The following is a 24,638-nucleotide window of genomic DNA, read 5'->3' as shown; positions in this document are numbered from 1 at the left end:
TTCCTCTTATTAATTTTGTCTAGAATACCTGACGTGAAGGATCAGGGAGTTCAAGTGCTGTTTTTTGTTTTGATTTTTTCCTTATTCCCACCCTTTAAATAAAGCACCACTTTCCATTTGGCATTTTGCCAATATCTAGAGTCCCCAGAATTATTTATTGCTTTTTAAAAAACTTTTATTGCTTTTTGAGTATTGACAGGTGCCTATCTGAATTAAACTACATTTGGTTTAATGGCTGCCTGATCTCAAAATTGGCACAACTGTCCCTTACTTTATATGGGAAATAGAATTTCTAAGAACTGGAAAGTAGATGGCCATCAGCTTGAGGCAAATCAGTGAAACTGGTAAGGTACTAGCATTTAAACTTCTTAAAAATCCCTACCATTTAAATAGTTCTTAATGTTAAAATGGGTTATGAATGAAGTATGCCAGCTGAGTAATAACTCTGCTTAGCATGGTGATTAACATGCCTCTGTAGCTCCCTAAAGTGCCTGATCATTGTCTCGTAAGAATTATTTGCTATAAAATCGATACCAAAAAAAAAAAAATTTCGAATCTTCTATTTCCTTTTGGACATTTTCAATTAATGTATGCACAAACGAGACCCAATCTGTTGCTAATTTTGTTGTAAGAATTAACCACTTGTCTAGAGGTTGAGGGGGAAAAATAGGTAACTGAATATTTTTAATGAAAAGGCTTTGACAGAGCATCAGGATTTGGGTAGGCTGCTCAACTGTCATCGTCAATCCTATTTAAGCTGTTCAGGGCTGTGTTTACCTTGTCCTCATGAACCTTGTCCCTGCTTTTAGGTCAGCATATATATACTTTAGTCTGTTTTCTTCCTCCTATCAGTGAAATACTGATCTTTTCTTTGGCTAGGGTCAACAATTTACAAAATTGTTGCAAAACTGAGCAAAAGGCCCACATAGGATAAAAATCACTCACCACAGAAGCCACCAATATTTTTCTACAGTTATGGCTTTCAAAGTATAAAAATTTCAATAAACAAAACAAATTCAATTTCCATGCATACAGCAAAGGAGCACCTTTTGTATTATGGTAACATTTTGATGTTATGAGTTTTTATAACTTTTTTGATGTCTCAAATATAGAAATAAAAATTTTGTGTCAATCTTTAGTACATCCAGATTCTCTATTTCCCATGTGGCATGCTGGATGGCAAACCTTGGAATGGGCCATCTGAAGTTAATATGACCTGCTAAATTGAACAAAGAGACAAACCTTCATAATTGGCAGAATAAATTCTTCTAAGAATCTTCTAGTCAGTCCCCCTTTAAAAAAAGAGATAGGATCTCACTTGTTGCCCAGGCTGGCCTCAAATTCCCAGGCTCAAGCAATCCTCCTAAAGCAGGTTTGACTACAGGTGCACACCACAGCACCCAACTCCAAAAGCTTTAATGAGTTACATCTACTCCTGGGTCGACTAGGGTGGGTTAAGTTTGATGTATGCATTTTTTTTGGCACTAGGGATTGAACCCAGGAGCACTTTACCACTGAGCCACATTCCCAGTCTTTTTTAATATTTTATTTAGAGACAGAGTCTTGCTGAGTTGCCTAGGGCCTTGCTAAGTTGCTGAGGCTGGCTTTGAACTTGTGATCCTCCCGTCTCAGCCTCCTGAGCCACTGGGATTATAGGCGTGCACCACCACGCCTGACTAATCTATGTGTTTTAATAGACGTTCCTAGGGCTATCAGTAAAGTTCTATAACTGGTACCTCAAATACCCTAAGAGATTAAATCTACAAACACACCGAAGTAACTCAAGATTTTCTACACCTGACTACTGTACCTGTAACTTCAGATGTTACCTGTGAAATTTATTTTGTACATATGCCTTTATAATAACTGGTTCTTGAAAATAAAAATGATGAAAATGTAAAAAAAATAATTACAGTAATTGCATTCAGGCAGAGCTATATTCTGTTATAAAGAGAACCAAAGATCTAGGTAGTACCTAGGAGATATTTTAAAGGGGATGAAAAAATATCAAAAATTGGGTAATGATATCCAAAATAAGTAAATTGAAGAAGCAGCATCTTTAAAAACAAATATACTTTAGCATCTTGAATCATAAACTCAAGCCAAGTAGCTAGCAGACCAGTAAGGATCCAGTGTCATAAACTCTCATATTACAAGTTGCTATCAATCTCAAATAGGTAAAAGGCACATAACAATGTAATTCTTTAATTGCATTTTAAGGCTTTATACCCCTAACGGTCAATATCACCATGACTGAAGTTAAAATTACTTTTTCTTAAAAAGATCCTTTGATCTTTTATAGATCCTTTGATTACCTGCTCTTATATTTCTGCATCTAGACTAAGATAAAAGAATTAGGGTCTTATCATTTGGAATGCTGTTAACTGGTGACAAGAAGGAAGAGGCCTATAGTTAAATATCCCAGAAATTTATTTGATGTTTGTTTGAATACATTTTTTATAGAAAGATTGGGACTGTTATTATTTGCTTTGGGTGCCCCTGGTAAATCTCAAGGAGGCACTGAACCACAAAGAGTGCCAATCTGGAGACATCATATATGGAAATCACAAGCCCAATTTTAGGACCTTTCTAGGCTCAAAGATTTTCTCTAGAGAAATTGGGTCGCTCCCTTGAAAAATGTGTTGGGAGTTACTGTGTGAAAACAGCTGACATTTAGGAGGGCATTTCATGTTCTAGTGTGTTGAAACATTTAAATACTTGGAAACAAAAAATATTCAGCTTTGAAGTTTTCAATACTTTCAAGTCTAGGGTTTATAGCCAAGAAAGGCTGCTTCATGTTTCTCAAATTGGACTATGCTTCCCACAAAGTTAATCTTCAGCTTTGGCTTCCATTTCTTCTGCATCATCATCTCCATCCACTTCTGCATTTTCTCTCTCAAGCCTCTCCAGCTGCCTTGCAAGTTCAGTCTCATCTGTATCTGTGACCACCTTGGGCTGTGGAAACAGGCATAATTTCAAAGTGAAGTAGTTAAATAGCGTACAGATTCAATTTCAATACTATCACTGCTTAGTGTTTTAATTTTTTCCCCGCTCCAGTATTGGGGAGTCAGACCAGGGCCACTCTACCACTGAGTTACATCCCCAGCCCTTTTCTAAATTTTATTTTGAGACATGTTCTTGCTAAGTTACCCAAGTTGGCCTCAAACTTGTGATTCTCTTGCTTCAGCCTCCTAAATAGCTGGGATTACAGGTGTGTGCCTGGCTAATTTTAACTCTTAAAAAAATACTTCCCTTTCTTAACAACTATCATATATGTTTACTTTTGACTGCTGACTTGTAATTAAATTCTACTAGTTAAAAAATAAGAAATTTATGAGGAGTACAAGAAAAAGAAGTATATATTTAAAAAAACAGTATTTTCTACCATCTTTATAATCTAAAACTAAAAATTAAAATTAATCTCTGTGGCTATTGCTTTTAAGACCAAAAATATCCTGAAAACATGCATCTTCTGGACAAAATAAATTACTATTCCTTTCCAGAGAAAGAACCATACATACATACACACGTATATATGTATGGAATTTAGGTTTCATTCATATAGAGCTGACAAAACAGGAGCTTATTCCTATTTTTTATTCTAAGGTTCAGTTTTAAACATCCCACACTCAAATTCTAACAATGAAATTTCTCATTTCTATTGTCTATTTTTCTCCCTGTGGTAAACAAACATCCATTATCATCAGTGAATGTAGTTCTGAATGTCCATCCCAGGATGACATTCCAGTGCTGATAGTTCTTATTTATGTATAAAACCCTCTTTTAGGAATGCTTTGAATCAATGATCATATTTTATATTTAGCATATTTATAATCTTAAATATACTCAAAAGGCAATGATCAGGTATTTTGGAGCACAAATTATTTAGGTGACTTAAGTTTCCTAAAAACTTTAAGAACAAAGTAAATCAAAGCACTGATCTCACCTCCATTTGAACATTGAACACACCCCTCTTTTCCTCGATCTTTTCTTTGATAACGGCCATAGCTTGATTGAGGACAGAGAGGCCTTCTGTCCTCTCCAGGGTTGTCGTAGTCATCACATACCGAGGAGGAGCTATTAGATTAATCTAAAGAAGACAAAAATTCAATTATGAATGCACCTGTACAAAGCAACTACTAGGATGTTTGAAGATTCTTTTATTAATCTGCTGCATTAACAAATCATCTCAAGACTCATCTCTCAATTCTGTAGGTTAGCAATTTGGGATGTTTATTAATGTAGCATCCAGGTATGATGATGATATAATCCAGTATTATAAATAGTCCATTATAAGGCTATGAAGAATTAGGATTTGGGGTCTATGGTGGCTGACCTAACTATAGTTATCATTAGTACAATGGTGCTAACTACCTCTAAACTGATGAAAGAAATCCTTTTAAGAGATTCTGAATAATAGTCATACAGTTTATTTTATTGCTAATGAAAGATGCAGATCAAATCTCATGAAAGTTGTGTGTATGTAGTTGAGATTATGTTACTCTTTTCAAGTGCTAAGAACATTTTGGGCACTGTAACTCTTTACTGTTAAAGAGGTTTAGAATCCTTGGCCCATTTGTAATAGGAATCCTTGTCCACTACTATATAGTAGCAACAACAAAAAGCCACTATGTAGTAGAAAATATCACCAAGAGAAGTCAACAAGAACCACTGCTCAATTTTAAGAACATAAAACATCATCATCTTTGTGTGTAGTGCTGAGGATTCAAACCAGTGCCTTGGGTGGGAGAAGACTGATAACTCACCTTGATGGGCATTGTTTCTGTAGAACAATTCAAACCTGCTCTCAGGGCTTCTTTTACAGCATCAATACCTTCATAACCATAACAAGCCACTTCAATATCTAAAATTATAAAAATTCAAAAGCTGATACCAAAAAATTTAAGAAACATTTAAAGGTTTAAAGAAATCAGAGATAGAGCAAATGCATTAGTATTCAAATGCTTATGAAAATGTCCATCACCCTATCATTTAGAAATCGATCCCAGCTATAAATTTTCACAATTAAAAATATTTGGATATGCAGTAAAACTATCTTCTCATCTATATTAAGCGATCTAATAACAAAACTATAGAAGACAAATTTAACAAACACTTCAGTAGCAATTTGTCTAGAACTGCTTAGAAATTGCTGTTTGACCTAACAATTCTTAGAATTTAGTCCTAAAGAAAACTATGTAAATAAGTAATTCATCCCTACCCCTGGTATAGGTTCTTATATAGTATTTGTATAGGAAAAATGTCTCAAAAAAATATTTCCAACTATTATCAACCATTCAGTCCAGAATCATGGAAGGATACCACTGTCCTATTGAAATAATTTGCTTTTTTTTCACTCATGGTACTAGGGATGAAATCTAGGGTCTTGCACACACTAGGTAAGTACTCTACCACTGAATTACACCCCTAGCCTAGTAAAATACTTTAAAGTATGAACTAAAACAACATAATAAATTCCTCCTTTAAAAAGGGGCTAACTTCAAGTTAGATGAACTCATATGACAATATATAGTTTATATTGACTGTGCAGAAGCAAAAATAACTTCTTGGGCTGGGAATGTGGCTCTGTAGTAGAGTGCTTGCCTAATGTGCAAGAAACATGGATTCGATCCCCAGTACTGGAGAGGGGGAAAAGCATCCCCCAAACCTCAAACTTTTCTTGTTATATAAAAAAATATTTAGAAAAATATTTATAGATGTGGAAATACACTCTTTGGTAAGTTTAATTAATTAACAGTTTTTTCAAACATGCAAAATATTTTTAAAAATCATTTAGAAAGTCAATTACTGGACTGGGAATACAGTTCAGTTGGTAAAGTGCTTGCCTTGTAGCACAAGGCCTTGGGTTCAATCTCCAGCATTGCCAAAAAAAAAAAAAAAAAGGAGAGAGAAAGTCAATTACCTGCTCGAATTTTGACAGCCTGTGGGGTCAAACGTCTATTAATGTTGTTAATGAGTACTTCCCGTTCATCTTCGTTCAAATCTAAACTATCCAAAATAGATGGATCTCTAATTAAACAAACAACAACAAAGGTCAAGGTTACAATACTGATAGTTATGAGCCATAACACACTATGCCACAGAATAATGCATGTAACAATAAAGCACTGGCCTCAGTGTCAGAATTAAAGTTGAAAAGCAGGGCATGGTGTTACATGCCTGTAATTCCAGCAATTTGGCAGTCTGAGGCAAGAGGATCACCAGGTCTGAGGCTAGCCTCAGCAACTTAGCAAGATCTTGTCTTAAAAAAAAAAAAAAAAAGGGAAGAAAGAAATAATGGCTGTAAGAATGGTAATACCTTAAGAAGTAAAGGGAGAACAGTTACCAGGAAGAGTTATGATACACAAAAAAGGAATGGCATGAATAAATATCAGGTCTATATAAATGGGATCTGGTTAAGGAACGAGAGGTGACAGAATTTGGGTGCAGGGACCCTTCACTTAGCTCATACAAAGTAACAAGAAGACAGACTAATAAAAATGTCTACAAAGCAACAAGATGACAAAGGAAGACAAATGAATACAAAGTTGGCAAATGAGATAGATGTTTCATAGAAGAAACATCAATTATCAATACATTTGAAATGCTGTTAATAATAACAATTTGCATGCTTACCAATAATCAGGAGCACACAAATCAAGATACCAGCAAAAGGGAAAAAAATCTTGAGACACACACCAAATGCTGGTGAGGATGACAGAATATAGGAATATTACACAGTTGCTAGAGGGAATACAAATTAAAGAATAAATCTGGAGAGTAATTTTGAAAATCAAATCAATATAAAGAATGTGTGTGTGTGTATACAAACCCACACCTATACACATGTGATCTGATGACCCGACAATTCCATTTCTATGTACATATCCTAGAAACATGTACACATGGAGACATGTACATGGATATTCATCGCAACATTGTTTGAAAAATGCAATGAAGGGGCTGGGGCTCAGTAGTAGAGTGCTTGCCTCTCACATGCAAGGCACTGGGTTCAATCCTCTGCACCACATAAAAACAAATAAATACGGATATTGTGTCCACCTACAACAAAAAAATATTTTCAAAAAAATGCAATGAAAGAGAAAATGAATTAAATATTGCTTAATGTGTTTTTGATACTGGGGATTGAACATAGGGGTGCTTTATACTGAGCTACATTTCCAATCCTTTTTATTTTTTATTTATTTTTAAATTTTTTTTTTTTTTTTTTTTAGTTGTAGATGGACACAATACCTTTATTTTATTTATTTACTTTTATGTGGTGCTGAGAATCGAACCTAGTGCCTCACACATGCCAGGCAGGCGGCTCTACAATTGAACCACAATCCCAGTCCTTATTTTTTATTTTGAGACAGGATCTCACTAAGTTGTCCAGGCTGGCCTTGAACTTGTGATTCTTCAGCCTAAGCCTCCCAAATCATGAGGATTACAGGTGTGTGCCATTACGCCTAGCTAAATCTCTCTTAATAGAGGAACAGATAAAGCATAGTCTCAAAATGAAATATTTATATGGAAATTAATATAGATGTAGAAGGTATACATCTCTATCAATTTGAAGAAATTCTGCTCAGTAACAGCCTTATAAGGCAAAATGTGAGCCACAGAAAGATACAATAGATTAAATGTTAAATTCACAAATTATTCTACATAACCTTTATGGATATGTAGAAAAGGTTGCAAATCCCTTATCCAAAATTCTTACATCAGAAGTATTTTGGATTTTTTCAGATTTTGAAATAACTGCATATACAGAATATGGTTTCTCAAGGGAGGGGATCCAAGTCTAAACATGAAATTCAATTATCTTTCATATATATCTTGCACATATATCCTAAAGGTAATTTTATATGCTATTTTTAGTGTACCTGTATTTTCACTGCACCCTGTCCCAGGACGTCAGATGTGAAATTTTCCACTTGTGGCATCATGTCAGTGCTTAAAGTTTCAGATTTTGGGACAGTTCAGATTTTCGGAATGAAGATGCTCAACTTGTATACAGTGACACCATAAAAACAAAATGATAATGATATACACTAATAATTTCAGAATAGTGGTTACCACTGATGAATGGAGGGAATGGGTCTACACAGGCAAAACACTTTCAATTATTTCAGAAGTTTAATTTCTTAATTAAAAAAGAAAAACCTGAAGCACACATTGCAAAGAATCAGCATTAGTTAAACCTGAGCAGTTGCTACACAGGTTGATGAAGCAAGAGAAGAGTAAAAGAGAGTAAAACATGCTAAGGCTTAGTGGTAATGGAGTAGGTGCTGCAGACAAAAGCTAAAGGGTCAAGCTAGAACCAAGTGATGACAGTAAACCAAAACACATGCTGACTGGCTAGGTGTGGTGGTACACACCTGTAATCCCAGCAACTTCGTAGGCTAAGGCAAGAGGATTATAAGTTTGAGATTAGCCTCAGCAACTTGGAGAGACCCTAAACAACTTAGCGAGACCTATCTTAAAATAAAAAATACAAAGGAGCCAGGGGTGTTGCTCAGTGGTTAGAGTTCAATTCTTAGCCCAAAAAAAAAAAGAAAAGATAAAGAAAAGGGGCTGGAGTTGTAGCTCAATGGTCAAGCACTTGCCTAGTACACATGAGGCAGCACTGGGTTTGATTCTCAGCACTACATAAAATAAATAAAAGAATTAAAAAAAAAAAAAAAGCGGGCTGGGGTTGTGGCTTAGTGGTAGAGTGCTTCTCAGCATTGCACCTAAATAAATGAATAAAATAAAGGTCCATCAACAACGAAAAAATATATATAAAAATAAATAAAAGAAAAGAAATACACTGACGGGGCTTGGGGTGTAGCTCTGTGGGGCAGCACTTGTCTGGCATGTGTGAGGCTCTGGGTTTGAATATACAATAAATAGTTAAAATACACAAATAATTTTTAAAAAACATGGTTGGGCATGGTTGGCATGTTTCTAATCTCTGCAACTTGGGAGCTTGAGGCAGGAGGATTGCAGGTTCTAGGTTAACTCTGGCAACACAATGAGAAACTACCTGAAAACAAAAAAAACTCAGTGGTGGACTGTCCTGGTTCAATCCCCAGTACACAAATAAATAAATAAAAATTCACTGATTGAGGAGTGCAGAACAAAAGGATAAAACAGTGCTTAATGGTTAACAGAAGAAACTCTGGATAGAACCACAATGCCTGGGTTTGAATATTGGCTCTATGATTTGTTTGCTGTGTGACCCTGAATAAATAATTTAATCTTTGCATCAATATCCTCAACTATACAGTTGAGATAATAATGGTACTAAACCATAGATTGTTAGAATTATATGAAGTTAAATTAGCTATTATTATTATTATTCTTACCTTTCCACAATGTGATTTAAAAAAAGTCACATGAAGGTAAATTGGAATGGTGTGCTTGGGGGCTCTAATAGACCCAAGGCTTGCTCATCCACTCTGAGGGTTTATAAGATCAGCACTTCTTGGCAGCACAAAGGTTGGGAAGTAATCTTAGAACAGCGGTGAAACAGCTCTAGAGCATTAATATTTAGGAAGGACTAAGAGGTAAAGAAGGAGAGACACCAACTGCAGAGAACTCAAAGTGTCTGGCCACTAAAGAAAACAGTGCTTGTTGTAAGTTGAAGGAAGGTCAAAATGTTGTTTTTTAGTATAAACCAAAGAAACCAGAGAATATTTTTATGCTGATGAAGCAAAATCAATGAAGGGAAAAGATGAAGATCCAAAAGAGGGAGTAACAGATCACTGAGCAGGAGTTGGGAACAGGGTATTAAAGATTAGATTGAGCAGGAAGGAAATGAATTCTAGGAGCATAGAAGAAAATGACAGGTGGGACAGAGATAAGTATGTTCAGATAGTGGATCATAAGTAGAGAAGTGTTATGGTTTGGATATGAAGTGTCCCCAAAGACTCACATGCTGAAGGCTTTTGGTCCTCAATGCAGCAATGGAACTTTTGAGAAGTGATGGATCACAAGGGTTCTGACCTTATTCAGTGCAAAATAACTTGAAGACACTATTGGGAACTACAGGAGTGAGACCTGGTTGGAGGACAGTCACTGGGGGTATGCTCTTGGGGACTGTTTCTTGTCCCTGACCCCTTCTCTTCCCTCTGCTTCTTGGCTGCCATGAGCTGAGCAGCTTTCTTCTGTTATGCCCTCCCACCACAATGTTCTGCCTCACCTCAAGTCCCAAGTCATGGAGACAGTCAACCACTGGCTAAAATCTCTGAACTCCTTCCTCCTCTGTTGTTTTTCTCAGGTATTTGTCACAGTTATGAAAGGCTAACATGAGGAGTCCTTGTGGAATGGCTTCTATTTTCTTTACAAAATAAAATAGGCAGTGAGCACACCAGCTAAGAGTGAGGGAAGAGGGGTAAAGTGTGTTTATGACAAAGAACATAGAGAAGCTCTAAAACCATAAAAATGGGAGGAGAACTGACAAGAAACAGACAGAATGTAGGGTAGCAGTGAAGACCCAGCAGAGGTTGGAGACCATGAATATGCAGTGGCACCAAGTGTAAAACTGATTTTTCCTAGCAGCACCCGGAAATCTATAAGTACACAGAAAGCAGGAACATCAGTTCATGGCTGGATGTAAGAGAAGGGAAAACAGGGCAAGAGGCAAAAGCTCATGAGATTGGTTCATCGTGTCTACACTGGATAAGAAAGAGAAAGCAGTGTAAAGGGGGCGGGTTCAGCCACGTCCAGCGTGGATGAGGGAAGAGATATCTGTCGGAGGATGGTGCTGGCTATAAATTAATTAAAAATAAGCACAAGAGCCAATACTCTTATCAAATGGAAAGGGGTGTGACAGACTGAGCCATACCAGATCTGGCCTCCAACAAGATGGAGAAACCTACCTTCCCTTTATTTATAGTTGAATAGGTAAAGGGGCCAAGACCAGGAGTGGCTTCTTCTGTGAGGAACAGGATGGGGTGGAGTTAGGGAAGCTATTTGCTTAGAGAATTAGCATATTCTCAGACAGTAAGCCAACTCTATACAGGGCCACCCACTCCTTGGCTGTCTGAAACAGTCTCTCATGACTGCCAGTTCCTGGGAGTAAGACCTCTGTATCCCACGGCTCAGCCACGCCTGATTCTGCTAAACATGGATGGCTCCCCACAAAGTACAAAAGGGTTAAAAGACAAAAGAAGGAAAAAAAAAGGTTTAGAGTCAGATTAATATGTAAGAATTTAAGAAACAGAGTAGGACTGACTGCGTGGGAGCCAGGGTAGAAAATTCCTAGCCAAAAGAATAGAATGTGCACACTGGCCAAGGTGGTGCACACTTGTAATTCCAACTCTGAGGGAGGTGGAGGCAAGAGAACTGCAAGTTCAAGTACAGCCTGGGCACCTCAGTGAAATGAATAAAATAAAATAAAATAAAATAAAATAGGGTTAAGGATGTGACTTAGTTGGCAGGGCACTTGTTTAGTATCATATGTGGGACCCTGGGTTTTAATTCCTTGTAACTAAAACACACAGGTGCACACAAATAGAACATGTGGATTAAAAGTTTTAGAGGCAGAGCAAAGCCTGAAGATAAAAAGGCCCAGAGTGAAGCCACATGGAAGACTGGCTAAAGTGGCAGGGGTTGAGGTCAAAGAAATGAGGTAAAATAAATAAGAAATTATACTTTTAGATGAGATATCCACACTGGTCATGAAGTCATCTATGATAATAATGAAACCAGGAAATAAAAGTGTATAATGGAGTAGTGTCAGATGAAACCAAATGGATTGTGAACTATATCTATTGTATTTAAAATTACAAAGACTTGACCATGTAGGATTGTCACAATGCATGGGTTTTTGTTTAATTTTTTGGTACCAGGGATTGAACTCAGAGGTGCTTTACCACTTCGCCATATCCCCACCCCCTTTTTAAAAATTTTAGTTTTGCAGCAGGGCCTTGCTAAGTTGCTGAGGCTGGCTTTGAACTTGCAATCCTCCTGCCTCAGCCTACCAAGCTGCTGGGACTACAGGTGTACGCCACCATGCCCAGCTAGCATAAGCCTTTTTGTACATAAATACTTTTATCTAAATATGGAAAGGACTAAATAAATGGATGTTGTTATTAAATGCCAGGTTATCAACCTATACGTATGCCAGACCCAGCAGCTGATGTATCAGTATAAGCAGAATCAAGGTGTTCTTACGAGACTGCATGCTTAAACGCATCATAGGCACCATAACCAGGTCTCTTATACTTGTCATCAAAGACCCAAGCAGTCCTCTGGAACAGGCTTTCCAGTTGCTCATCCTTGGTATATTCTAACACCTCAGCAACATGACGAAGAATGCTATAAACCTAGAAATAGAATGAAGAGCTCAACAATTTCAAGAAAAGAAATCTATAAAAACGTAATTGCTACATTTCAGTAGATAGCAAAATTTGACTGTAGTGATTCTTTAACAAAAGTTCTCCATACAAGCTTTCTAGAGTTATAAAGAAATATTCACATGAACTCAAGTGGGCATAATACAGGGAGGAAGTACACAAGTTAGTGTCCTAAGACTTGGATTAAATTTTGACAATGGGACCAATTAATATCTCTGAATTTGTTTCATTTGGGAAAGGGAGATATTACACAGAGCTCTTACATGGATCAAATATATACAAATATACTCTAAATGGAAAATTGGTATATAAACATAAGTTATTATTCCACATGAAAACACAGAATCAATTGTAACTTTAAGATTTTTTTTGCTCTGCTATCATTTAACAATTATCCTTCAGTATCAGTCACTTACAAGACCACTTTTCTAACCTCCTAAGAGAAGAGAAAAAGTATTTTAAAGGGTTTTCATGTTAGTTACTTGTGAATACTGAGTAAGGAAAGGTACTAATATTGGTTGTTTCATTTTATCATCTTATCATCTTGATAACATACTCATTTTATTGAAACAAGATGGAGTTTTGTTGTATTGCCTAGGTTGGCCTGGAACTGGTAAGCTCAAACAGTTCTCCTCTTGAGTAACTGGGACATGCAACTGTGCTGGGCAAGTATTTATTTTAATAATATCCTAGGGAGACCAAAAATAAAAATAAAAAAACTGTCCTAGAATGTTTCTCAAACTCAGTGGGACCTGAGATTGTGCATTTCTATTAAGCAGTGAGGTAATGCCAAGGCTGTTCATCTAAAGACATTATGAATATTAAGGTGCTATTAAAAAGATTTTACTGATGGTATTTTCAAAAATATAAGCCATAATAAATTTTATTGATGTGTGAATGCATTAGTAAAACAAAGAGAGAGTGATCTGGATAATAATTTGATGGACATTAGATTTTTTTTTTTTTTTTCTTTTACTGAGATTAACCAAGATTTAAAAAACTCAAGCATTACTTCCTTGGCATTTTATCTTGAGGACAGGAACACATATGGCAGAAAAGAACAAAAGATACCAGTGAAAGGCACAGAAACTATAAACAATGCTGTTAGGAAAGGAGGATCTGGGGCTGGGGGTGTAGCTGAGTGGAAAGGGTATGGACTTAGCATGAACTAGCCCTGCAGTCCATTACCAGCACCACAAAGGGAAAAGAAGAAAAGAAAAGAGAGAGAAAGAGAGAAAGAGAGAGAGAGAGAGAGAGAGAGAGAGAGAGAGAGAGAGAGAGAGAGAGAGAGAGAAAATCCTAACAGCCTCATTCCTCATTAACAGGTTCCTGCTTTGACATTTTCTATTTGTCTGTTACCTTTACCAGAGAATAGTGTTGAATGACAAGAACTGTGTGTTACATCATCTTAAACAGAAATAGGCTAAGCTGCCACGTGTGATGGCACATGACTGTAATCCTTGCTACTTGAGAGTCTAAGGCAGGAATATCACTTTTTTCACCCTTGCTGGTGCTGGAGATCAAACCTAGGGCTTCACACATACCAGAAAAGTACTCTACCACTAGGCCACTTCCCCAACGCCAGGAAATCCTAAAAGCAGCCTCAGCAACACAGCAAGACCTTATAAAAATAAGATACGGCTGAGAATGTAGCTCAGTGGTAGAATGTTTGCCTAGCATGTGCAGGGGCCTGGGTTCAATCGTTGGCAATGCAAAAATTAAAAAATTAAAAAATAAGCTAAGCCAGCTGACATCACCTGGAATTAATTTAACCTAAAATGGTTTCAAAACACTAACTTCCAGTACTAACTTGAGAATATTAGATGGTGATCAATGTTTTCCAGTAGTGGCAAGAAGAGATAAATAACACTGTAATTGTACTCTTTTGGAATTAAAACTTCAAATCAGATTTCCATGTAACACATAATTGGGCATATAATAGAGTCACAGTAAAATGAAGATTTTTATTTTTCATTTTTCTGCCAAGAATGATACATCCTAGTATTTATTAAACATACAGTGGACAAATTTGACCAGAAATGGACTTACAGGGGTGGGGTTCTAGCTCAGTGGTGAAGTGCTTGCCTGGCATGCTTGAGGCACTGGGTTTGATTCTCAGCACCGCATATAAATAAGTAAATTAAAAAATAAAGGTCCATCGAAAACTAAAAGAATATTATAAATAAAAAAATTTAAAAATGAACTTACGGTTTTGGATTTTGTGAATTTGTCTTCACATTTGATTGCTTCCTCTGGAGAAACTCTTCTTTTTGACAAATCGATATATCCTATGAGAAAATTTTGAAAAAAATTATCTATGTTTAAGTGCCAGCACACCATTCTGTCCAATTTTTATAAAAAAATTGTTTGATTAATAATCTTACAAGTATTCCCCACTAAAATCGTATAAATAAAAACTGCATAAGAAATAAAAGATGAGATATTCTGATTTGTTTTCAGAAATGCCTTTTAAAATAGTCTCTATTACTCTGGTGGAGGAAACTAGCTAGCCAAATGCCTCTCCTTCCCTCTACTTTCTTACCTAAATTTTGCAGAGCAGAAAGTCACTGATTTGACTTAGTTTAAGAAGTTAACCTCAACACAGCTCACATACAGACACAAAAGGAACATATTAAAATTGTCATCTAGCAAATGACTACTATATCCAAGTAATGATAGGTGCTTTACTTAAGCACTCACTAAACCTTACAATACTGAATAGATCTTTCTTCTATGTTAACTTGTCAAATAGCTAAAATGTGGCTGGGTGTGGTGGCACATGACTGTAATCCCAGCAGCTCAGGAGGCTGAGGCCCTAAGAAAGATCCTGTCTCAAAATAAAAAAAAGGGCTGAGGCTGTGGCTCAGTGGTTAAGCACCCCTGGGTTCAATCCCCAGTACAAAAAAAGAAAAAAAAAAAATTTATAATGTGGTAGAAACCCACAAACTTGTGCCTTGTTAGGATTTCCAGTGCAATGCCAAATAACAGTGATAAGAAAGAACATTCTTGCCTTGTACCTTATCTTAGAGGAAAGTCTGTCCATAGTTTTTTCCTAGACACCCTTTATTTGATTAAGGAAATTCCCTTCTATTTCTAGATCGCTGACTTTTTGTTAATGAATGGGTATTGGTGTTGTCAAATGCTTTTTTACATTTATTAAAATGAATATGACTGTAATTCCTCTGACATTGTTAATATACATTGACTATTTCAGATTCTGAGCATTTCTTTCATCAACCCCCCCCCGCAAACCCACTTATACATAGTAAAATTCACCACTTTAGTGTACAGTTCTGAATTCTGTTAAAACATAGTCATGTAATCACCACAATCAAGAACCATCAAACCTCACATCACTGTAAAAAACTGAACAGGTTTCGTTGTGAATTTAAGTTTTAATTTTATGTGGGTAAATACCAAGAAATGATTGCTGGGTTGTACAGTATATATACTCATTTTTAACTGCCAAACTGTTTTCTAAAGTGGATGTACCATTTTTGCATTCCCATAAGCATTTCTCATCTATCAGGTTGGTCTGTCTGTCTATCTATCTATTTACTTATTTATTTTTTGAGAGAAGAGTTTCACTGTATTGCCTAAGCTGGGCTCAAACTCCTAGACTCAAGCAAAACTACTGCCTTAGACTCCCAAGTAGCTGGGACTACAGATGCATACCACTACATGCCTATCTTCATTTTGTTTTGTAGTGCTGGATATCAAACCCAGGGTCACTGTTATTAACCTGTATTTCCCTAGTGACTAATAATGTTCAACATCTTTTCATGTGCATATCTGCTATTCATTTTCTTCTTTGGTGAACTGCTTATTCAAATCTTTCACTCATTTTTGAAATGAATGACGTAGACAGATATTTTAGGTTGTTAAAACAGTTCTTACAATATTCTGGTTTGTCTTTATTCTATTCAGCTGTCCCACCATCATTTGGTCAAAAAAAAAAAAAAAAAGACAACCCTTTCTCTCTTAATTCTGTACCTTTGTTGATCATCAAGTAATTGTATTAGTAAGAATATACACCAAATTTTTGTCCTTTTTTTTCTCTCTCTCTCTCCACTACTGGGAATTGAACCCAGGGATGCTGTTACATTCCCAGCCCTTTTAATTTTTTATTTTGAGATAGGGTCTAAGTTACTGAGGCTGGCCTAAAACTTGTGATCCACTTACCTGAGCCTCCAGAGCAGACTAGATTACAGGTGTATGCCACCATGCCCTGCTGAAGTTTTGAGTGTTAAACCAACTGGCATTGCATTCCATATACTCCACTTGGTTATGCTTTACTATCCTTTTACGTTTTTATACATTGCTGGGTCTTTTTTTTTCTGTTGACTTTCAAAATTTTCTTTGTATTGCTAGGGGTCAAACTCATGGCCCTGCATGTTGGAAAAACACAACCACTGAGCTATGCCCCAAGAGCCCTTTTTATCTTCTTAAAGTCAAAACATAGGTAACTGTAGATCTTTAATCTTTTCTAACACAAGCAATTAAAATTATAAATTTTCCCCAAGGCCTTCTTTAATACATGGATTATTTAGATGAGCTTATTTAATTTTGCAAATACTTATTTTTTCCACTCAAGATACAATGATATTGATATCAAACTAAGTTCCCGTGTGATCCAAGAACATACTTTGTAGCTAGGTGTGGTGGTACATGCCTGTAATCCCAATGACTCAGGAGGCCGAGAAAGGAAGATCGTAAGTTTGAAGTTAGTCTCAGCAATGTAGTGAAACTCTGCCTCAAACTAAAAAATAAAAGAAGGACTAGGGATAAAGCACAGTTGCAAAGCACCCCTGAGTTCAACCCCTAGTACTCAAACAAAAAACATATTTTGCATGTACTATTTTGACTTTTTTTTTTGGTATGATTTCGACACTTCTGGGTACTGAAATCATGGTTCAACTTATCATCTATCTTGATGAATACGGCATGCATGCTTGGAAAAAAATGCATATTCTCTTTCTGGATGTAATGTTCTCTCTAAATATCAATTAGGTCAAGGTCTTTACTGATTTTCTTTTTTGGGGGTAGTTGTTCCATCAAGTGTTCAGAGCCTCTTCAAATCTCCAACTTTGACCACAGATTTTGGCTTCTTATTTAAAGAATCTCTCTCTATTCAGCACACAGACGCTGATGACTGTGCTATCATTCTAACAAAATGACCCTATATGATTAAAAAAAGTCCCTATTCACTCTGGAAATACTGTCTTTAAGTCTACTTTACCTAGTATTAACATGAGACACCCGTCTCCTAATGGCATTCTGTACATAGTACTTTTCCAGCCACTTATCTTGAATTAACTACAATTCTTATAAAGAGCATTAATGTTGGGTCTTGTCTTTTAATTCACTATAACAATCTCTGTCTTTTAACTGCAATATTTGCTTCATTTAATGTAATTATTGATATAAATAGATTCAGGTCTACATTTTAGGTATTTGTTTACTTTTGTGTTTGTTCCTCTTTTCCTGTAAACTTATATTTTTAGAACACCATTTTTTTGCTATGGTTTTTTGATTACTCCTATGGTTTTGTTTTAGTGGTTGTTCTAAAAATTACAATAATGTATCCTTTTTAGTTTTGTTAAGAGTTAATCCTGGGTTGGGGAGATAGCTCAGTTGGTAGAGTGCTTGAGCACAAGGCCCTGGGTTCCATCCCCAGCATCACTCAAAAAAAAAAAAAAAAAAAAAAAAAAAAAAAAGTTAATCCTGCCCCACAGCAGCTCATGCTTGTAATCCTAGTTATTCAGGTAACAGGCAGGAGGAGCACGAGTTCAAGGCCAGCTTGGGTAGCATAGTGACACCCTGTCTCGAAAACAAAACAAAACAAAACAGAAATAATCTATTTACCATTCATTATATCTCCTTGCTTTTGTGTTTTAGTTGTCAAACATATTACGTCTACTTTAAATGATGTTCTATGTTTTCTTAGATTCTGTATGTCTATTTGGCATCCATAATGAAGCCAATTGTACAACAGTTTCTCCTTATGTTTGGATGCCTGAAACTATGGATAGTACCAATCCTTTAATACACACACACATTATATACATACATGTGCCACACAGAGATATTTTGGTCAACATTTGGTCAACTGCACAAGTGGAAGTGATCCCATAAGACTAAAATATAAACAAGGTGTGTAGCAGGCTACACCATCTAGATTTGTGTAAATCCTGAGGGTACAAATAAGACCAACAACTAAATTCATTTTAAAGAAATTAAGAGGAGGAAAAATAGTATTTTACAATTACTCACATATTTCTTGTTAGCCTGAAGAACTTTATCATTAAAAAAAAATTTTTTTTTTTTTAGTTGTCAGTGGACAGAATACCTTTACTTATTTATTTTTATGTGGTGCTGAGAATCAAATCCAGTGCCTTACACATGCTAGGTGAGCGCTCCACCACTGGGCCACAACCCCAGCACCACTTTATCATTTCTTACAACGCAGTTCAATTCAGCAACTGAGTCTCTTAGTTTCTATTTACCTGAAAATGTCTTTGACTTTCATTATTCAATATTACCTTAGGATACACAATTCTCATTTGCCAATTTTTTTTTTCTTTCAGTGGCTTAAAAACATTATTCAATGCCCTGGCCTCTATTATTTCCAACAAGAACACCACAGTAATTTGCATCAGCATTCCCTTGTATGTAATATACTATTTTCTTCTAATTATTGCCAAGATTTCTTTTTCTTTCCTAATTTGGTGTGCCTAGACATAGTTTTATTAGCATTTATCCTGTGTGAAGACTGTGAAGCTTCTCTAATTTGAAAATTTTATTTTTCTACACAAATACAGGAAACTTTGGGCTGTTTTTTTTTTGACCGGTGGTGGTGGTGGTGGTGGTGGTACTAGGGATTGAACTCAGGGGTACTCAACCACTGAGACATATCCCTATCCCTATTTTGTATTTTATTTAGAGACAGGGTCTCACTGAGGCAATAGGTGTTGGCATGGATGTGGGGAAAAAGGCACACTTAGACATTGCTGGTGGAGTTGCAAATTGGTGTAACCACTCTGGAAAGCTGTATGGAGATTCTCAGAAAACTTGGAATGGACCCACCTTTTGACCCAGTTATTCCACTCCTCGGCCTATACCCAAAGGACTTAAAATCAGCATACTACAGTGACACAGCCACATCAATGTTTATGGCAGCTCAATTCACAATAGCTAGATGGTGGAACCAACCTAGATGACCTTAATAGATGAATAGGTAAAGAAATTGTGGTATATATACACAATGGAATATTATTCAGTTGTAAAGAAGAATAAAATTATGGCATCTGCAGGTAAATGAATGGAATTGGAGAATCTCATGCTAAGTGAAATAAGCCAATCCCAAAAAACCAAAGGTAGAATATTTTTTCTGATAAATGGATGATGATACATAATGGAGGCAGGGAGTGGGGGGGTAAGAGAAGAATGGAGGAACTTTGGATTACACAGAGGGATATGAGAGGGGGAGGGGGTATAAAAGATGGTAGAATGAGACAGACATCATTACCCTATGTACAAGTATGATTACTTGAATGGTATGAATCTACATCATGTACAACCATAGAAACAAAAAGTTGTACTCCATTTGTGCACAATGAAACAAAATGCAGTCTGTAAAAATAAAAAAATAAAAATTTTTCTCACTTACCTTTTTCTTTGTCCACTCTAATAACAACCACACATTCATTCCTGCCAATTCGGATGAGTTTGTTTATAGAACGGATACGCCTTCTGGATAATTCACTGAGAAGAATCATGCCTTCAATGTTGTTGTATTCCAGCAAGCTGACATAAGCTCCCATTTCAGCAATGGACCTTACATTCACCATCACTACATCTTCCACCTCAGGAAATTTGTGTTGATAAAATCTACAACTTAGACCTGGCATTCTGCAATTTAACCAAAAGAATCAAATTAAATGTCCAGTTAAAGTAAAAATTAACGTCAATTTTCTACATCTTGTCAATGAAAGTAAACAAAAGATACAATAATTATTAGTCTTCTCATCCCTTTGAACTTCTTAAATAGTATCACAAAACAGATGGGTATCCAGGAACTAAGCTTTAATATTTATTTTGCTCTACATTTTTGTAAGGCTTGGGTGAATCTTTGCCATCAGTTTTAGAGGAATCATAAAAAATAATGACCATCTATAAAGTACTCTGAGACTAAAGGATGAAAGGAATACCTCAAGAGTAAAATACTATTTTAACACTACCACTTTAAGGAATATGAAATGATGGGAAGCATCACTACTGTTATAAACTTGTCAGCAAAATCCAAGCTACTCTTCCTTCAATTTAGCTAAGATTGCATGTTACTACCCAGTAAGTAAAGGGAAGAATTTTCTTATGACTTAACCCTTACCCAATATACCAATGACATACACAATCTTTTTTATTTTGTAGTGCTGGGAAATGAACACAGGGTCTTAAGCACACTAGGCAAATGCTTCATTCCTGAGTTAAATCTCTAGCCCATTACTACTTCTTATAGTCAAAATTAAAGTATCATGTGTCAAGGAAACCAAAACCTAAAACGAAATGTTTGACAATTTTCTTTCTTTTAAAATACACTTGCCCCTCTAATTTATATTTTGTTCAGTATCTAATTTTGAGAACAGGTTTACAAATCTCTATTTACTACAGAGTTCAAGTTTCTCTCAACCTCTAGGCTACTTTCAGTACCACATTTTTTAGGACCCATAAGCTGGAGTCATATCATGGGTAGAAGAATATTTGAACAAAGAGGCTCTCAAATTAATAGTGGCCGATGATTTTCATGTTTTTCTGTTAACCTTAACCCATTTACTGTTGCCAGAGTTCAGAAGACAGGCAGTTATAGGACCTAAAGGCCTAAGAAAAACTGGTGAAAATTTATTTAATAACTTATTTTTGTTAATGGGGAAATATGGCTGCCAATACCTGACTTTATGCAGACTACCTATATCCAGCATATGGAACTCCACAGTTATGCTGTAGTGTAGTATTAGAACTGCCACCTGGCATTCATATATATACCCCTACCACTGGGAAGAGAACTGTGGGACTTATATTGCCTTTCCATTACTTACAGGGTCCTATGTAATCTGGCCACTGCCCATCTCCTTGAGGTACCACTTTCTCCCTTATTTCTCCCATTTTATAAACAAATTGAGGTACAGAAACAACTTCCTCTCTCTTATACTGATATCTATAAAGTTGGGATACAGAGTCTTTGCTTTTATAAATCAAGATATATTTTCTCTCAATATTACTGGTAAATATGTTGCAGTAAGAAACATCTTACACAAATAAAACACATCAATATACATATTCAGTGTTGGTAACATATACCACATATTCATGCAAACTATTAGTATCAATCTATCCTGTTTAACAAAAACAACATATGTGGCAGAAGTAATTTTCTTGTAGTTTGACAATGTAGGGATGTAGCAAACAAAGGAAGCAGACACTCAATGGCCAGAACTATCCACTAAGAAACAGCTGAAATGGTTGTTTCATTTAAACACAGGGCTCTTTCAGGGTTGGGGGAGCAGCTGTTGTCAAATATCTGTACATAAAGTAATTGTATTTGAGACTTGAGTCTCAAATCACCAAAATTAGTGCTGTGGAGCAATTTTTAGACTTTTAACAGGTGTCAACTACATTTTTTTTAACCAAGTTTCTCCGAAAAGTAAAGGTGATGCTTTTGGGGAAACAAGGTTTACTTTGATGGTTAAAGAACATAGGAAATTAGGAATTGCAACATATAGAATAATATAATACTGCTGATGGTATGTTATTCACAGCAAAGAAGGAAGTAGCTGATCACTGCAGAAGAATCTATATCACAAACCATCTTTATACTGTTTAATAGATTTTGAACATATCATCTTATGAAATGCTAGTAACTTTTAAAAAATGAGTTTAACTAGCTTTTCCCCCTCACTCAGGAAAACAGAAACCACACTAGATATTTACTTAGCCCTTTCTATCATTTTCAAAACATTCACATTTTTGAATTTGGTTTTCAACAGGTGTCAAGTCAGGCCAGCAGCCTTGTGAATTTTGGGAAGAGCCCTGAACTTGGGTTCAGTCCTTGTTCTGTCCTGCTTACTGTCTGTGGTTGCTTGGGAAAGTCATGCCCTGTGAACTGCTTTTCTCATCTATGCCACCTACTCCACAGGTTTGTTGAGGGTATCAATGAAAATATATGTAAAAACATCGTGAAAAGTGTATTATACCAACCTAAGATACAAAAAGGCAAAGGAAATATTGTGTCCATTTTATAACTTAATCTGTTAACTTTTTTCCCCAGCATCTACTATGTAATATGCATTACTGATATAAGATTCTTATCTAAGGAATTAAATATAAAGTTGGAAACAATCGAGTAAGCAAATAATTACAATATACTATAAAGGGAGCAGAGTGAAGCAATCAATTAACAGGGAGTCAAGGAACAGAAATATTAAATGAATTCCTTAAGGATAAATGCATACCAATTACTAAAACAAAAGCTAAACCCAAGTCTTCTGACATTAAATCTGCAAGTGTCTTTAACCCATAAAGCCTCAATAGGCCAAAGTACTATACAGTTATGTGTTCTAACATAAAAGACATCAACTATCTTCCAGAAGATAATAATCAAACTTCATGTTAATTACAAATACCTTGCACTGTCAGTAATTTTGCCAAGACCAATGATAGTTAGGACTTTCCCCTTAAAGGAGGCCATGGTTAAGTTACTACAATGGATACAAGAAGTTCATATTCCTTTCCAGTGTATTGTGTTGGGAAAACTTGTCCACCTCTAAATGCTTGGTAATGCTTGGTTTGTGTTATACAAACAAAACTTTCAATTATTTCAATGTAGTTGAAATAGGAAGTACCACCAAACTCTACAAATATTACTGTACACCACACAGCTATATCTTTTGAGAATCAGCAACTGTAATTTTGCATCACATGAACTGAGAGGCAGCAGTTCAAAGAAGTAACTCCAAACTTAACACACACATAGAGGAAAACAAGAGTTAAAGAGTGTTTTCCTTGAATAATAACTCATTCGAGAGAAAAGTCAGAGTTCTTTTGTCAACTCCTTTCTCCAAGAAAGATGTTTCTTGCTTAATGAAAACTAAAGCAGCCTAAGTTTGGGGGATAACTAAAGGGACCTTACAACGTATACGCGTTTAACTCTAAAGTATTCCCTAATTTTGGGCTTTTAGTTGTGCAAAACTCTTAAGATTATAGTTCTATTCTCACCATTTCCAAAATATTACTAACTGATATTAACAATATTCAAGGGATGATTCATTCTACAGAAACGCACTAGAGCGCAAAGACATCTTAAACTTCAATTTTAATTATCAGATTAATAAACTAGTCTACGACCCAGCTCTTTTCCGCATGGGAGCCCATTCTACTGGTTGCCTGAGAGTCAAGTCTGAATTCCAGAGAACTGGGGAATTTCTGGTAATATCGATGGGCGGGAGGGGTGAGGAGATAAGAGAATTCTCAGACTAGGAAAAAGGCAAAGCGCTCAGCGCCCCGGGGCGGATGGGGTGACGGGGTGTTCTCCCGAGGTCGCCCCACCTCAAGGCATGCTCTCTTTAAAACAGACTGAAGAGGACGTAAAATCCACTTGGCCCACTTTCCTTCACGAGATTTCTCCGCTGATAGAATGATGGCTCTGCACACAGGAAGACCGACACCGCGCCGGAGAGAAGGCCCTGACGGAATCAGCGGGCGGTGGCGATGGTGTCCAGACACTTCCCGCGCCGGGTCGGGAAAAGGAGGGGGAGTTAGTCCGGGGCCTACCCTCTCGACCACTCCTGTCAGTAGACACAAACTAAAGTGAGTTCTTGGGTAAACCGAACTGCGGGATTAGTCACCTGAGGTATGTGTGTGAATCCCGCACTAAATTCCCGCGCCGAGCTCTTCAGTCCGAGAGATCAGACTTGGTAGACCCACACCAGCCGCCGAGCTGCCGCAGCGTGCGCTTCGCTAAACTTCAACGCGCATGCGGAACCACCTCGCACCACGCAAGCGCCGACGGAAGAAGCCCTTCCTTCTTCACCGATCATAGAGTGTGCATCCTCCAAGGACCAGGGAGAGTGTGAACCACATAAGGTTCTCAAAAGTCCGTTTTCTAGCTAGCTGTAGATTTTTATAAGGAATTTCCGAGGCGTGAGAAACGGGTAGGACTCTGATTCGTTATCCTCGAAGGACGAATCCTCTCCAACTTTTAGCTGACCATGAGATGGCGCTGTGACTAAAGACGACAGA

At 36.6% G+C, this 24,638-nt stretch overlaps 1 protein-coding gene across 1 annotated transcript; it reads right to left on the bottom strand.

The window, feature by feature from the left end:
- Nucleotides 1-13: 13 nt before the first annotated feature.
- Nucleotides 14-24,385, bottom strand: Eif2s1 (eukaryotic translation initiation factor 2 subunit alpha). Its single transcript, XM_047539771.1, has 8 exons — nt 24,245-24,385; nt 20,014-20,255; nt 14,553-14,632; nt 12,163-12,314; nt 5,924-6,030; nt 4,767-4,864; nt 3,947-4,090; nt 14-2,955 (listed from the first exon to the last, which is right to left on the bottom strand). The coding sequence occupies exons 2-8, from the start codon at nt 20,252-20,254 to the stop codon at nt 2,830-2,832; spliced, it is 948 nt and encodes a 315-aa protein (XP_047395727.1). The 5' UTR covers nt 20,255; nt 24,245-24,385; the 3' UTR covers nt 14-2,829.
- Nucleotides 24,386-24,638: the final 253 nt, after the last annotated feature.

The sequence above is a fragment of the Sciurus carolinensis genome, chromosome 2 (genome assembly GCF_902686445.1).
Source record: "Sciurus carolinensis chromosome 2, mSciCar1.2, whole genome shotgun sequence".
Lineage (NCBI taxonomy): Eukaryota > Metazoa > Chordata > Mammalia > Rodentia > Sciuridae > Sciurus > Sciurus carolinensis.
Note: the sequence above shows the minus strand (reverse complement) of the source record. Positions and strands in the feature narration are given on the sequence as shown.